Genomic DNA, 15,827 nt, shown 5'->3' on the forward strand with positions numbered 1-15,827 from the left:
TAGATAGAGTTTTGCCTTGTGTTTAAGCTTCTGTTGTTTGTCAATGCACTGTTTTACCGGAGCAGCATTGTTTTTCTTGCTTCATATTAATGTAGGTGTCATTTATGTAAGATGTAATGGATGACCTATAAATGTTCATTTATGCAATATTCATTATTGTTTCTTGTTGTGTTTTGTGACTAACGCCGTGAATAAGGAGGTTTTCTATAGTGTCAGCAGCTGCCCAGTTTCCCACTTAGAATATTGGGCCATATGACAACATGCCTGCTGCTGTGTCCAACAAGCACCAGATCTTACATGAAGCTGGAAATGAAATTCTTTTTTTATCAGTAAATGAAGTGTATTGGGATTTTATGCTTCCATGCAAATTGCAATGCAGTTGCTGCCTTATTTTCAGACTCATGACAAACTTTTTAGGCAAGTGGTTTTTTTTGAGGGAAAAAGATAGACTTGAAAAGCATCATGAGCACAAAAATCCATTCATCCGTCCATCCATCGTCAGTAAATTCCTTTCAGGGTCATAATCCTGCTGGAGCCAACCAAGCTACTGTCGGGCAAAGTCGCCTTTATGTTGTAGGACACAAGCAAAAACATTATAATAATATTTTACTTTATTGGAATTAAAAAGGAAGCGTTACCTTAATTGGAATAATAAATTTAATGCATATGAACATCACAGGGGTTTTGCCCGCACTGCTCGTTCCCAGCAGCATATTATAACAGTTTTTGGTATGAGCAATGTTCTGACAGATTTTAGCAATGACCACTTTACTCAACAAGATGAGACAAAAAGGCCGAAATAAAGGAAAGTGTATTCAGGTTAGAGCATGTTCCATGTGTACCTTTCTGCCTCCAGGTGGCAGCAAATCCACCACCATGATGTGTGAGTGCAGTGGCAAACTAACTATTTATTTAACCCTTGTGCTATCCTAGGCACTTTAACATTGGAAGTTGGGTCATCTAGACCCACCAAACAGTGCTCTGAACCTTTTTTCTTCAATGATTTGTGATCTTCACTGGTGTCCATGGATTACATGAAATCTTTCCACCTTTATCCACCTTTGTCATGGTAGGGAGAACAGGTCAATGTAAGGGTGGGGTCATTTAACACAAGGGTTAAATAAAAAATGTTAAAGTTACAGCTAACTGTCAATATTCTTCACTGAATTCCTTATTAACCTCACATGTTGTTTCCACTTGTTAATTTACACAATTGGTGCACCAGATGTTTTCACAATCATGGCTGTCCATTTGAAAATTTTAGAGAAATTTGATAAAATGCCCATATCTTCTCTTGAGCAGAACTTTGTTTCCTGCTCTTACATCTTCAGGTGCAGCAAACCATTGCCGCTCCCTTAGAAATGAGGATAGTTAATAATCAGAACACATATGTTAGAATATGCAGAATTCCTTGTGCTTCACTTATCTCCACCAGCCCAGACTATAACCACTAAAAGTAAGACCAAAATGACAGTTTTGACTTTATTACAAATTAATAACAGTAAAGAAAGAGAGAGGTTAACTTCAAGGACTACAATTTCTCTGTGTATTAAATGAAAATATAGGTGGTTTCAGCCTCGCAAAGACAGAAATGTGTGAAAGACCGTAGAAGGGTAAAGACAGAGCACCTGTCCAGCACCAACCTGGAGCAGGGAGCTGGACTTGCACATGTTGTTCCTTTATTAAAAGTGTTTTCTGCAGGGTGTGTGTCACTGTATCAGGTCACCACTGCACACCGACACACTGCTGTTATGGTTGACCTCAATGAGCACATTCAGTGGAAAACCTGTATTAAAATAAACAAAAAGGCTTTGCTGTTGTGTATAATAAACTTTTTCTTGCTGTTCTACTTCAGAGTTTTGAGTTTCTAAATAAAATGCATTAGGGTGTGGTAGCTTGCAGCATGAACCCAGATGGAATTCCATCAAAAGCTGCATGACTCAAACACTGAAGGCTTTAACCCTTGTGCTATCCTAGGCACTTTAGCATTGGGAGTTGGGTCATCTAGACCCACTAGACAGTGCGCTGAACCTTTTTTCTTCAATGATTTGTGATCTTCACTGGTGTCCATGGATTACATGAAATCTTTCCACCTTTATCCACCTTTGTCATGGTAGGGAGAACACTTCAATGTAAGGGTGGGGTCATCTAAGATAGCACAAGGGTTAAATGAGGACCTAAGCAGATCCTCAGAATGGTCTTTAGATGCATCGGCATATTAAATGTCACATTATTAACATTAGGAGGAACATTAAAAAATAAGACAGATACTTGCTGCTAATGAAAAAAGATTGAAAAAGTGACAACTTTCTTTGTTTTAGCTGCTGAACCAGGTTCAGGCCCGGCTTGTTCAACCTGTTTGCTGCTTCAAAAATCTTGCTTGTTATTCAGGAAGATGTCCACATTCCTCCAGATGGTTTGGAGTTTTTAGCTGACTTCTCCCTTCATCAGGGTTACAGAAATGAAGTAAGAAAGACTTGAGAAGACGTTCTATGTCTTTTAAATGACAGGCGGAGCACAGAAAAACAAGGAAACCTATTGTTTTTATCAACACATTCTCTAAAGGAAAGGACATTCCCACTAAAGGAAAGGACATTACCAGCTACCAAAGTTAGTTCATCCTGTGGTTGGTAAACAATTTTTATATTCTATTTTTAAATTCATGATCAGAAAAGTAAAATTTGTGTTCTTGAAATAAAAAATCTTGTTCTATTTTGTAAATTTGAGATGTGTTTTCTTTTTGACAAATTTAATATCACTTGTTTATGTCCTTTTGTATAAAAATTGAAAAGGTTATTTTTTTAATATCCAAAATTCACAGATCACTCAATGGAACAAGAATCACAGATCGTACGTTAATCAAGGACAGGAGGAACGAAAAAATGGAAAGAATGGAAAGAACAAAGTCTTTGTCATTGACAATACTATTTCTGGTGGTCCTTTACAAGAACCCACTCGCCTCAGGTAACTTAGACAGATTTGCAAAAAATATTAGTTTGGAATTGTTTCACTATAAAAAGCTTTAAATCATACCAATTTATTTTGGTACGGTTTTCTCTGGTAAGAAAACAACCTGTCAAACAACAAATATAGAACAAAATATAAAATCTATGAAAATCAAATAAAATCACAAATCAGACAATTAAAGTGCTGTCATACGCAAGGAAAATCAATTTAAAAAGGTCATTTTATCTCAAAGAAACATGTCTTGTTACAAGTTTTGTAAATCATTTAAATTGCAATTTACAATTTGTGTTAATGAATATTGTAGGTTTTGATTTGTTTTTGAGTGTGTAAACAGCACTACATATTTTAATAGGATTTGAAAGATTTCAAAAAAACTCCAAAAATGCTTCAATAATGAGGAAATAAAGAAGTTACATGTTCACTGTTTTTCCAGACAGTTATGTGCAAAAATAATCCAGTTTCCCACAGCGATTACTGCAAAATGACCATATTGACTGTCATTAGTGTTTTTCAGTCTCTAAGACTCTCAGCTACATTTACAGAGATCTGTGTCAGTCTTCCTCATTGTTCTGTTACGAGTCTTTCTTGCCTTTCAAGAAAAAACATAAGGGGAAAATGTTGTGTTTCCAGTTCAGTCTCACGTGGTTTGAAAGGACCACGATTTGCTTGATTTTCCTTTAGTTTAACCAAAATCCAAACCTTCTGGTTTTAAACTTGATCTTTTGTCATCTGTTGCTATTTACTTCGTAAACTTCCCTGTTGCTAACACGCATATCATCCAATCCAGCACAAAACTTCACAACAGTTGTTTCGTCTGCTGAGACCACAACAACAAATCCTCCGGTCCCTGGTTACCAAACCATTCCAGCTAATGTGACAGTGGCTGTGGGAGAACCTGTGGAGTTTAGATGTGGAGTGTCTAAACAATCTCCAAACCTTACATTAACTCTTTATGGTAGCCATGGGAACTACAGCCTCAAATGTCCAAATGACCACATAGAAGATATTCCCCAGGTGAGGCACAAATCTGCTGCAAATTCCATTTACATTGAACCAATGTCAATTTGTTAAATTTGTTGTTGATTTTTTGTGATTTTACTTACAAAAGTTGAAGGATTGCACACGTAATGAGTGTTTTTTTGCTATGCTGGTCTCAGATGTAGCATTTTATTGTTTAGTATAATTGTTCTTGTAGTGTTGTTGTCATATATGTCTGAACTAGATGCATCCCCTTTCCCTGCTGTGTGCTCAGGCTCTCAGTGGAAACTGCTACATAAAGGATGGGGAGTCACTGGCTGTGTGGACTCTGAAGGGAACAGCCTTCCCTGACAACGGCACAAGAGTCATTTGTCAGCAGGAAAACAACCCTAAAGCACCTTCTGCTGTCCTGCATCTTTATGGTAATGCACAGAATTATCTCTGAGTCATGGACCTGTGCAATGCATAATCACACCAACTTAAGTCACATTGCCTTAACCTCACTGTTGGAGAGAACAAACCATTTTACTCCTCCTTTTTCTATTCTCTATTTAAGATAATGGCTCCTCGTACGCAGCTCTTATTGGATGTTGCGTCGGGGGATTCTTTGGGATCCTGTTGGTGTTTGGTCTGATGTTCCTCATTTTAAGAAATTCTGCACTACCAACTCAGTGTCTCGGTAAGCAGTGTTTCACTGAACGAATGTAAAAAAATAAAATTTGGAAACTCACCTGCCCAACTTAATGCTTATTTCTGTTTTTAGAGAGAGGCCCAGAGGACGACTTGGATGAAATAATAAAGGAATAACAGAAGGCTTGAGAAACTCCAGAAAGAAATGTGGTTTGAATAATCCAATTCAAGTTCCATTATGAAGATGTTTTGTGTAAATAAATGTCCAAAAATAAGAATAAATCTAAAGTGAAGTGAAGCTGCATTACAACAATAACAAATTAGAGTTTTCATTTGACTCTCAGTTCACTGTTTTAATGGCTGCAAATGAAATTGGCCAAAAGTGATCAGCTGTTCTGCAGCAGGAGCCTGTTACAGAAATTGTGGTAACAATACAGAGGAGATAATCACAGAGATCCTTCTGTATGAAAAAAGAGATGAACACCAGCTGAAAACTGAGTCACTCTAAACTTTTCTAAGTACCGGTATTAACAATTTTTGCTGTTTCTACCTGTTTGGTCAGTTTACTGCAGTTACACAGTTTTCCCACTTGAGGGAAGCACTGAGATAAAGAAAAGGTCATCATAGATTGCAAACTGAAAGCATGCTTCCCCACGCCAGTTTTATTTGTTTTTTGTTTGTTTCTATGTAAAAAATAACAAAGAAAAGGGGGGGGGGGGGGGGTTAAGATCAAATATAATAATAACTTAGTCTTTCGCATTGCACTAACTAATGAAGGAATGGAAGGTTTGAAGTGAATTCTGTCCTACCTCTAGAATTTACCCTTTGCATTTATTTGCAGTTTTTGTTGTGGGGGTTTTGTGAATGCCCCCCTTTATTAAATATATACAAGTCTAAATCACCCTGTATCTATAAAGTTGTATTTTTTCAAACGTCACCAGACATCAAGTACCTTAAAGTTTAACCCAGAAAACTTTAGTCTGTTCAAAACAGGTTGAAGCAGAATGTTCCTTCAAATGAAGCCTGTCAATTCAGCGGCATGAAGGACACTGTGGAGAAAATAAGCATGCTCATTGAGTTGCTCACGTGATCTCATGTCTCAGCTTCCTTTTAGTGATGACCTCAAATCCCTGTTTGTGTCAAGAGCAGTGCATGTTATTTACCTTTATCTGCCGTCATGTGACACACAAAACAAAAGGTAACACAAACTCGAAGATAAAAATACAGCAGGTTGAAAAATGCCATGTTTTGTAGCATCTTGCAGAAAGGTTTTTGACATTTAAAATCATGTTTGCACTAAAATTCCTTTGATTGAGAATCAGATATTGTAAGAAATGAACCCCAGAGGTGTCACATGTTAACACAAGGGCCGGTCCAATTTCTCCGTTGTTGTTTATTCAGCTGCTCATCTACACCTGGCTTTACATGCTTGCGCTCCATCCTGCCCCAGCACTCTAATCTTTCACACTCCGAACGGAAAGTCAGTGGTTTTAGCTCACCGGGTGAGTTTGTCTCAGGTCCCTCTGTGAGTGTGTGATTTAACTCCGTCTAAACAGACACCACTTGTGTCATGTGACCACTACTGGGCAAGAATTCACATTCCTGAGTGTCCAAATGTGACCAATAAGGAGATTATAGGAATAGCAGCATTTTCCCATGTGGATCACTCTAATAGACTCTAATTTTTTTTCTGAAGTCATAATCCTGAGCAGACATCAGCTCTACCTCATTTTCTTTTAATCCTCCTAGCACCAAGTTTAAAACAGATTATTCTTTTTCTCTATGTTGTAATTTGGTCTGATCTGTCTAGGTGCTCTCTACCTGTCCTTAGACCTTTGAATCTGTTTACATACAAACACCAAGACATGCAGCCATAACAGACAGTGTGTTTTTGAGTAATCTACACTATTACGTGGGTGTTTAAAAGCTTACCCTTCACATTACAAATGTGAAGGAAGATCAGACATTGTTAATGCAATTTTAGTACATACTTAACTAGACTGTGCAGATTTTTTAAATAACTTTTGGTATAATTTTATTTTTCAATTTTCTTCTTTAAAAACCTAAATTGGCACATTCTCTTTTATTTGTTTTTATATCACATTATCTAGTAAATCAATCCACCCCGGTCAGTTTTACTCAAAATGTCACTGAATGATGGTGAAATAAATGGGACTGTGTGAGGAAATTTGGAAAAGAGAGAAACAACTTAGTGAAAGGATCCAGTGTGCCGTCTATTGGTCTGCCAAATGTCTTGGAGCACAGTGACCTTTATCTCACTTCTCTTACAATAATTCCAGCAGCCAGAGTGCCTGCAGAATAGCTGCTTAGGTTTCGGATCTGAATTTAAAAGTAATCTAGAGTGGATAAGAAGTACTTTCGAATGATCTGCTAAAAAAAAATTAAATTCAATGTTTCATTGTTTTATTGTGGAGCAAATTACCAAATAAATCACAATGTGCCACAAACAGCTTGGTGGGAGCTAGAAACTTTTTAAGACAAGTTGTTGGGTTGTCTTTTTGGTGCCGCCTGTTTCTCACCTTTCTGTGGAAAGATAATTGCATTAACACCTTCACACAACAGCACACACCTCAAGGTATGTATCGTGTTACTTTTTTCATAGTTATCACTTGTGAAGAGGCTGGTACAGGCTGCTGCTTTCAACCGTGTGGCAGAAAGAGGTATAAATAGTATCAGAGTGCCTGTGTGCACACATATTTCTGCTCACAGATAGACCTGTAAACTGATGAAGCCCATCGACACCCATTATGATATGCGAATAAGGGAGAGGATGATAATTTATTCCTGCTGTGTAACTTTCAACATCTTCGAGTGAAAGTAAGAAGGGGTTTGGTATGTGTTTTTTAAAGAAGCAAAAAAAGTTCTTCCTCCAACCCAGTTAAGAGGAAAATGCCTGACACACACAAAACCAACTCAGAGAAGGCCGTTGTGCAGGGACTACACACTGGGAATACCTAGATACTTGAGAATGCTCCAGGGAGTTTAAAGAAAACAACTCATGGAGCGTGTGAAGAAAAGCAAAGAGACAAAAGAAGAGGAAAAATCCACTGCAAAACAAAAGCTTAGCTCTGTATCTCATCTGAAATTTGAAAATATGGTACAGACATTTACTGTAAATCCATTAGTAATGCCTCTGTTACCGGAAAAAAACTTATATGTTTATCGTATTATCTTATTTTTGTGCTATATTATCTCCAAAACTGTTGATAACTTTTAAAAAAGGATTTGCTTTGCCTTAAATAACAATTATGACATTGCAATTATGCAAAATTGCACCACATCTTAGTGATTCTTTGAATTAGTATGTTCAAACAGATTGAGAATTTTTGTAAAGGTGATTAAATTAACTGCACATCATTTTGCATCAACTGTTTAAAAAGGATTTTCCCTTTTCCACCCTTTCTGACCAAACTTTCATGTCATTTTTCTTTTCTGTGTGTTGAATCTCGAAGTGCAAAAACTTATTTATTTTGTTATGTTTTTAAGCAACAAATTTATAGATTTAAGTTACAAATACCTACACATTCTAACTTTTTCACCAGTGATTTTATTTTTCTTTCACAAGCATGAGCTATCAAAAAAGATGGACGTTTGTGGTCATGTTGTCTTTCCGGGAACTTCAGAATGCTTGAAAATCTGTTTAAGTGCAGTCTTGGATGTGTGAAGTCTGAAGGGTTTATTGCTGAGTCATAGACATTTTAGAAACATTGGGGAGTGAGCAAGATATGCTCCCAGCACAATTTTCTGCAAACAGCACTCTGACTTTGATAAGAAATGATAATGTTTCTTTTGGGACACATGCTTTAAAGGAAAAATAGGACGCGATATAAAAAATTAAATAAAAAAAACAAGAACCCCCTGATACACTCTCAGACGCTACAATCTCCCTTCTTCTCAAGAAGGAGAAAGATCCCCTCCTTTGCAGTAGTTATAGGCCCATCTCCCTTTTGAATGTGGATTTTAAAATTCTTTTAAAAATTCCTTTATTCTGTACTGGCCAAATTCTGATTGGGTGGGACATTTGTCGACTGGGTTAAGCTTTTATACTCTGCCCCTAAAGTATCTGTTTGTACTAATGGCATCCTTTCCCCCTCATTTTTCCTGCACTGTGGCACCAGGCAATGGTGCCCTCTTTCCCCCCTGCTTTTTATTTTTTTTATAGAACCTTTAGCAATATGGTTACGCTCTGAACTAGCCTTTACAGGAATTGAACGGTTCGGCACCATCCATAAGGTCTCACTTTATGATCTTTTCCTTTATGTTGCTGACCCTGTGAACTCATTTCCGGCCATACTTAACATCTTACAGAATTACAGTGCAGCATCTGGCTAAACTCAATTATCAGAAGAGTTACGGTTTTCGTTACCTCTGTGTTCAGGTCACGCTCTCCTTGCCAGGGCTATTGTGTAAAAATTTCACCCCCCTGATTGAACAAATTGAAAGTGATTTTGCCCGCTGGTCAACACTTCCCCTCTCACTGGCAGGTCGCGTGAGCCTGGTAAAGATGGTTTTCCTCCCAAAGTTTTTATATTTATTTCAACATCTCCAAATCATCCTGAATAAATCCCTTTTTTGATAGACTGGACAGACTTATTTCAACCTTTTTGTGGGCCAGCAAGCCGCCACATCTTCATAAGTCTGTGTTACAATCGCCTAGAAACAAAGGAGGACGGGCTCTCCCAGATTTTAGGCTTTATTACTGGGCAGTCAATCTACAGAAACTTTTATTTTGGATGACTGACGAGGAGGATTCAAAGCCGAGTTGGGTAAGGTTGGAAAGAAGGTCTTTGCAAGTCTCATTGCGTTCTGTTTTTTGTTTGCAACTTCCTCTTTCGTACTTTCCTAATAACCCAGTGATTTCCACCTCCTTGAAAATTTGGAATCAATTCAGGAAGCAGTTAGGTCTCGTTGGCACTACTGTCCTGACATCTGTTTTTAAAAATTTTGTATTTGAACCATCTGGCATTTAAAATCTGGCACACAAAAGGAATCAAATCTGTAGCGGATCTCTACACAAATGGCGTCTTTCATCATTTGACCAACTTTCACTTGAATACGGCATTGCTAAGAATCACCTGTTTCGTTTCTTTCAGGTTCGTAACTTTGTAAAGAAACTGTTTCCTCACTTCTCAAACCGTCCCCCAGAAACACTGTTAGACTCTCTTTTCTCTGTTGACCATGTATGTAAAGGTTGTATCAGTTTTATAGAAACTCATTTGGCTCTCGACTTCAACATCAACCAACGCTGTTAAGACTGCTTGGGAGGACAGTATTAATTTTAAGTTAACAGAACAAGTCTGGAAATCGGCGTTATCCCTTGTTTATTCTTCATCTATTTGTGCTCGCCATGGATTACTTCAATGTAAAGTTGTGAACAGGGTTCAGTATATCAATTCAAAACTTGCCAATGTCAAAAGTCCCCTGCTAACCACGTTCACATGCTCTGGTCGTGTCCTGAGCTCAAACAATTCTGGTTCTATGTGTCTAATGTGTTATCTGTAGCATATACCTATCACAGTTTCAACCCGATCACTGCAATATTTGGAGTTGCCCCAAATGATGCTGTACCAGGCACGATGAAACGGGCTCTGGCTTTTACCACTCTACTGGCCCGTCGTCTGATTTTACTTAAATGGAAAGATTCCCGTGCCCCTTCGAATGTCCACTGGCTCCATGACGTGCTTTATAAACTTAAACTTGAGAAATTTCGGTTCTCACTTAGAGGCTAAATTAAATCATATCAGGCCACCTGGAATCCCTTTCTACAATTTGTCAGTCCCATGGTCTTGCCTTCTGATTACAATTGAACTCTAGCCATGTTTTCTACAAAGTTTTCCTCCTAAATTCACACTTGTACCCCAAATTACCTATTTTTCTTTATTATTATCATTTTTTTTGGTGTTGTTCTATATTGTTTTATTTATTTATTTTGGTTATTTTTTTATTTTGGCCAAGGACAGGAGGGAGGGTTTTGGGAAGGGAAGATGGGAGGGCTGGCTGGGTTATGTAGATTGGGTTGGGGGATGGATAGAATGGGAAGGGAAAAGGGTTGAAGGGGTTGAGGAGGACGGTGACATTCTTTGATTGTTCTCGTTGTTTTTATAATTGTTCAATAAACAAAGTTGGGAAGGAACAAGAACCAAATTCCAAATTTTCAAAACTCAATTAAATTTTGTTGACATAACCCAACATCACAACAATAGTCATCTCATAAAGTAAGTGAGAAGAAATTGTTTAACTAACAATATTGTAGAGAATGACACAGAGGTTGGAGAGCTCAGTTCTTTGAGTTCTGTCAAATATGGAGTGGTAAATGGTAAATGGCGTATACTTACGTATATAGCACTTTTCTACCTTCTTTGGAGGCCCAAAGCGCTTTACAGTCACAGACCCATTCTCCAATTTACAAACTGCTGAACACCAGAAGCAAGGTGGGGTTCAATGTCTTGCCCAAGGACACTTCGACACATGGGCGGGTAAGGTGGGAATTGAACCTGCAATCTCACGATCAGATGAATCTCCAATCAACAATGTTTAATAAAGCTTTATAAATTATTAAAAACTACATATTCTTAATCATGTTTGCATGCTAAAGGAGGCAGCCTAAAATCAAAGAAGGTTTTAAACCTGCTCTATCACATTTATGGAATAAAAACGTAGCTGATCTCCTTCACGCTGGTACGTAAGCCTTTCCACCATGTCACATTGAAAATTTCCACACAGTCACACAAATGTTTATACCCCAAACAAAGAGGAGGAGCTGAGAGTACTTATTCAGGTAGAATAGAAAACACATTTTTAACCAGGTGGTGTCTTGGAGCCGTCACACACTCGTCTGCTTCTGATCCAGTGCCTCAGGTAAGCAGCACACTGTTCAAGGTCAAGTTTTTGAGGTCACTTATCTGCAGCAAATATGCCATCTACAATATGTTTTTGAACTAATCTTTTTTTCCACAAGTGGTTGTATATCTGTTGATTAGGTGACTCCATTCATTTGTGGCATCAAGGTCAAACTCCACTTTGAACCTAAACAGGCAATGTCAGGCAGATTCATTGTGGAGCACAATCCATACAGCACAATCCGTGCTTTTCTTAAACGAAGAGGCAAATGTTGCAAAGATTGTATTTACCTTCATCAAGGAGGTAAATAGTAAAAAATGTCTATCAACATCTCAGACTATGCCAAATTAATGGAAGTTTGTCAGTGTTGATCCTGGTTAATTATAGAAAACCTGATCACACAGGACAAAGAGTTCACCTGAATGTACTGTGTGTGGCTGTTTTGTTGTGGGAAGGACAAAGGCCTTGTGGACCTTGACTTGTGCCATGTTACCTGATCCTGCACTTAAATCATGCTCTAACAAGGTCATGATGAACATGACAAAAATAGCATCATCTAGGCATCGTAACTGCTTTTTTTCTGTCTCTAAATCTGATGATCTTTTGGTTATATGTCTGATTTTCTGCTATTGCAAAATACAGTGCAAATGCAAAGAAAAATCCACAAAACATGTACTGACATTTACATGCCAGAATGAATGAGCTAATGGGCATAGAACTAGAACAAGCTCAAAAGAGCAGCACTGCAGAGTTTTTAAAAATACAGGGAATCCTAAAACAGAATTTAAACAAGTGCAGACAAGGTTATTAATCAAAAGGCAGTATCACTCCACTACACCTTTTGAATGTATTTCCTTCAAATCAAGAATAAAGAAAGATTTATGAATAAACATTTTTTTGGGTGTGTGTGTGTGTGGGGGGGGGGGGGGGGGGGGTGTTAAAAATCTCATTATAAGACTGAACCTATGTACCGGTAGATGAACCTTTGGACTGCTGAAGAAAAAAGGTAGAATTTATGATATAGGATATCTTCCCTGAGGTTAGCTGAAGTTTTCATAAATGTACTAAAATTAATTATAGCAGTTAAAATCCAGTTAAAATCAAAGGTGCCTGACAGAAACATATTTCCATTTTAAATCATTAAAATTAAAGTTCAACACTTGAAGTGTGTCATTTTGCTTTGGTTTCCTCTGCAGCTACTATACGGAAATTTAGAATTTAATTCGAGTTTTTAAAAAATATAGGAACTTTTCCTTTTTAAGAGGTTTCCTTGAAAGCAGTTATTCTGTTACTTGGTTGGTTGGTTTTACCAAAGTCTGTAAAGTGCTGCAATGCAAGCTGCAGACAAAGATAACTCGTAACTCTTATATATTATAACATACATTTTTGGGTCAATTTTTAAGAATTCTTTGATGAACTGCAACTTGACCTAGTTTCTATGTTCTTTTCAAAGGCATGACTTTGAAGTCCAAGTGCAAACACGTTAGATTATGATCAACTGTCACCCTAATGGAAACTTCATTTACAGTAAACAGAAATGAAGCGATGCCACCTTAACCCTCCACGTGCAATGACAAAGTGTAAATGTCAAATCTGTCAAACAAAACATTTTGGTTGCATAGTCGATTGTTTATTATTTTAATTGAGTAAGACAGAGCACTTAATTTTTGACTGTATTAAACAGACCTAAACTTTATTAGGCCATTCATAAATTGTGTGTCTAACATCTCTGAAAGTCCAAAATACACCATCAAAAATTAGAATAATTGTTTATTGACAAAGCACCTAACTGTGTTTTACAAGGTGTAAAAAGTTGTCTCTGTGGTGGAGGAGAGGAAAGTTTTCTAGAGTCCTGCTGGGTTTCACCCCATGACAAAAGGCGATCCACTGTTTACTGTCCAAACACCCAGAATGCATCCCTGCTGACAATACACTGACCTCTCACACCACCAAGGCATTCCTCCCCAAGAGAGGACAAAATGTTCGTAGGGTTTTTGGTGAGAAAAAATGTCTCACCATCATGTTTTCCCTTCTTTGTTTACCCTTGTTGTTCTGTAGCGGACTCTGTGTTGGTGAAGATGGGACATCTCACTCTTGCGGCTTTCACAGCAGGTAAACCAAAAAATAGTAAAATATTTTACATCAGCCATTGAAAACATTGGGGAACATGTGTTTTTTGACATGAAAAACATTTTTTTTTCATGTTTATTTTGGAATAAAAATTGGTAACTCTGTTTGCTTTTTATTTCACTCTTAATCTTTCAAATTCTGACCTATGACTTTTTTTCTTCAGTGCTGTGCTGCCTTTTCCTGGAAACTGAAGCAAGTAAGACCAAAACTCTATCCCTGATATAACATTTGACTGGTTTTACTGGAAGTGGTTAGCAAACAAGTAAAACACATTATATTACACAATACACATAAACAATTTTATTGTCTGTTTAAACATTTTATGAATTTAACTATTCTCTCATTCTTGTAATTGTGTTTTATGTTTTGTGCTTTACTGGTAAGGTGCTCAAAAAGGCAGCATATAGTTACAATTTATGTATTAATTTATTTCTTTGTTGTTTGGGTTGCTGTTATTGTCTTAGCCAAGGTAGTAAATACATCTCTGACATTTCTTATCTTTTCTTCAAACACAACCCTGTCCTTGTCTACAGATCCATTTGTGTACAGTAAGTACAATCTCCCATGTTTTGTGTGTAATACTGAATTTTATCGTTTGAACTTTTGTGTAATAAAAAGCTTTTCAAAAACCTTTAAAACATGTTTTTTACAGTAACCAATTTTACAAATGCAGATGTAAATCCTTAGTATAAATGCTGTAAAACAAATGTCTTTCTTGTTAATCTAATTATTTATTTATTTTTGTATTGACCAGACTATGAGGGTCTAAGAATTGGAGGCCTCGTCATTGTCGGCCTGTTGATAGCTGGAGCAGTCGTCTTGTTAACCTGTAAGTGCTTCAACAATGGGCAGAAATTGACTGGTCTACGTTGGCATTTAAACTTTTTCTTTCAGATTTCAATGAATAGAAGGTAAACTCATCAACCAGCATTCAGGCAGGAGAAGAAAGTCTGCATTCTCAAAAGAGTTCTGGTTTCAGTTTTTTAAAAATCCCCAAGAAAATCTGATCTATTAGAAAAGAGGGTTGTTTCTTTTTTGACAAAATAAGTTGAGTTAGCAGCATTTTTTTATGTTGCAAAATGCTAACAGTGACCCCAATTTCCTTTTACCCAACAAGGGTGAATTGAAAAAATAAATAAACAGCGCAATCAAATTCTATACAAGCTGTGCAGTAAAAGTTTTATTTTCAGCCCAACTTCCTAACTAAATGCACTGATTCACATGTCACCATGTTTGATGGATTTGAATAAGCTTGTTAAGAAATTAACATATTTCCTTTTTTTTTTTATTCTTAAAACCCCTTAGACCTGTATTCAGACATTTATTCACTGGAACACCGACCATTTGCAAGACTTTAGAAAAGGAGTGTTTGTGAGAAAAATGTACCTGACCTGACCTGAGGCTTGTTCTTCTCTTTTTTTAATAGATAACCAGTGTGCCAGGTTAGCCAGGTAAGATATGATGTAATGTTATCATATCAACTTTCAACATGTCTCCCCTCTAACATTCCCCCTTATATTATTATTTATTTCATTCCCTGTCTATTCTAAATACTGCAATGTTGCTCCTTCTCCTGTGTGACAATAGAGGGAAACAAAGTGATGACAGTGGGATCTGATGCCCCCCCCCCCCCCCCCCCCCCCCGCCCCGGAAAAACCAGTTTTTGGCCTGGAAGAAGAGTTGACAGGGGAAGGGTGGAGACCTGTAGTGCATGGTGGAAAATGAAGAGGACATCTGTTTGCAGAAACAATTTGAATTTTTTGTGTTCAAACTACTAATCTATGGAGTTGCACCATGTGAAGTATAATTGAACACAATGGGAAAAAAACGAAATTTTCAAAAACTAAGTACCTAGTTGAATCATTCATTTAATTCTTGTTTCCCTGTCAATATTGAAGAGGTGGATAGCAGCCCCTGATAATCAGCTGAGATCTGGCAGGAAGACCACATGGAAAAACCCTCAGTTCTTTGGAATTCTTACCCTAAGACATTATGGGTTGTTACTGTTCATTGCATCTTTTCTTATGTAGTTACTGTTATAAACCAGGTAAACAGTTTAAACCAGAAAGCCATTTTTTTGGGGGGAAATGACAAAACAACCTAAAGAGAAGAATTATTAACATTTAATTGATTAATAAATAATGCCATAAAAAAACTAATTTTGTGTTGAAATCATGTTTTTTATTCTTAAACGGGGGTTCGATTTGAAAACTTAAAATCCGACTCCAATCATCTTTTGATCTAATCCAAAAGTGTTCCCA

The 15,827-nt window shown here is 37.2% G+C and overlaps 2 protein-coding genes across 4 annotated transcripts; both read left to right on the forward strand.

Annotated features, from left to right (window-relative positions):
- Nucleotides 1–2,283: 2,283 nt before the first annotated feature.
- Nucleotides 2,284–5,473, forward strand: LOC101168235. 3 transcript variants are annotated; one of them, XM_011485084.3, is made up of 6 exons: nucleotides 2,284–2,626; nucleotides 2,822–2,964; nucleotides 3,755–3,981; nucleotides 4,220–4,367; nucleotides 4,502–4,624; nucleotides 4,709–5,473. In XM_011485084.3, the coding sequence occupies exons 2-6, from the start codon at nucleotides 2,883–2,885 to the stop codon at nucleotides 4,750–4,752; spliced, it is 624 nt and encodes a 207-aa protein (XP_011483386.1). In that variant the 5' UTR covers nucleotides 2,284–2,626; nucleotides 2,822–2,882; the 3' UTR covers nucleotides 4,753–5,473. The 3 variants fall into 3 exon arrangements, with proteins under 3 accessions (XP_011483386.1, XP_004077832.1, XP_004077831.1); XM_004077784.4 differs by having other exon boundaries at nucleotides 2,285–2,630; XM_004077783.4 differs by having other exon boundaries at nucleotides 2,287–2,610.
- A 5,914-nt stretch (nucleotides 5,474–11,387) lies between these two features.
- Nucleotides 11,388–15,190, forward strand: LOC105355900 (FXYD domain-containing ion transport regulator 11). The gene is made up of 7 exons (XM_023964308.1): nucleotides 11,388–11,454; nucleotides 13,495–13,548; nucleotides 13,730–13,762; nucleotides 14,100–14,114; nucleotides 14,321–14,395; nucleotides 14,993–15,017; nucleotides 15,154–15,190. Exons 2-7 carry the CDS (start codon nucleotides 13,515–13,517, stop codon nucleotides 15,182–15,184), a joined length of 213 nt encoding a protein of 70 aa, XP_023820076.1. The 5' UTR covers nucleotides 11,388–11,454; nucleotides 13,495–13,514; the 3' UTR covers nucleotides 15,185–15,190.
- Nucleotides 15,191–15,827: the final 637 nt, after the last annotated feature.

The sequence above is a fragment of the Oryzias latipes genome, chromosome 16, assembly GCF_002234675.1.
Source record: "Oryzias latipes chromosome 16, ASM223467v1".
In the NCBI taxonomy this organism is placed as follows: domain Eukaryota; kingdom Metazoa; phylum Chordata; class Actinopteri; order Beloniformes; family Adrianichthyidae; genus Oryzias; species Oryzias latipes.

Bases quoted from the DNA above. Each gene is read 5' to 3' on its own strand.
- LOC101168235 (XM_011485084.3), top strand. From the start codon at position 2,883: ATGGAAAGAATGGAAAGAACAAAGTCTTTGTCATTGACAATACTATTT. The intron at 2,965-3,754 runs GTAACTTAGACA...CATCCAATCCAG, and splicing joins CAAGAACCCACTCGCCTCAG to CACAAAACTTCACAACAGTT. The intron at 4,625-4,708 runs GTAAGCAGTGTT...TTCTGTTTTTAG, and splicing joins ACTACCAACTCAGTGTCTCG to AGAGAGGCCCAGAGGACGAC.
- LOC105355900 (XM_023964308.1), top strand. From the start codon at position 13,515: ATGGGACATCTCACTCTTGCGGCTTTCACAGCAG. The intron at 13,549-13,729 runs GTAAACCAAAAA...TTTTTTCTTCAG, and splicing joins TCTTGCGGCTTTCACAGCAG to TGCTGTGCTGCCTTTTCCTG. The intron at 15,018-15,153 runs GTAAGATATGAT...GTGTGACAATAG, and splicing joins CAGTGTGCCAGGTTAGCCAG to AGGGAAACAAAGTGATGACA.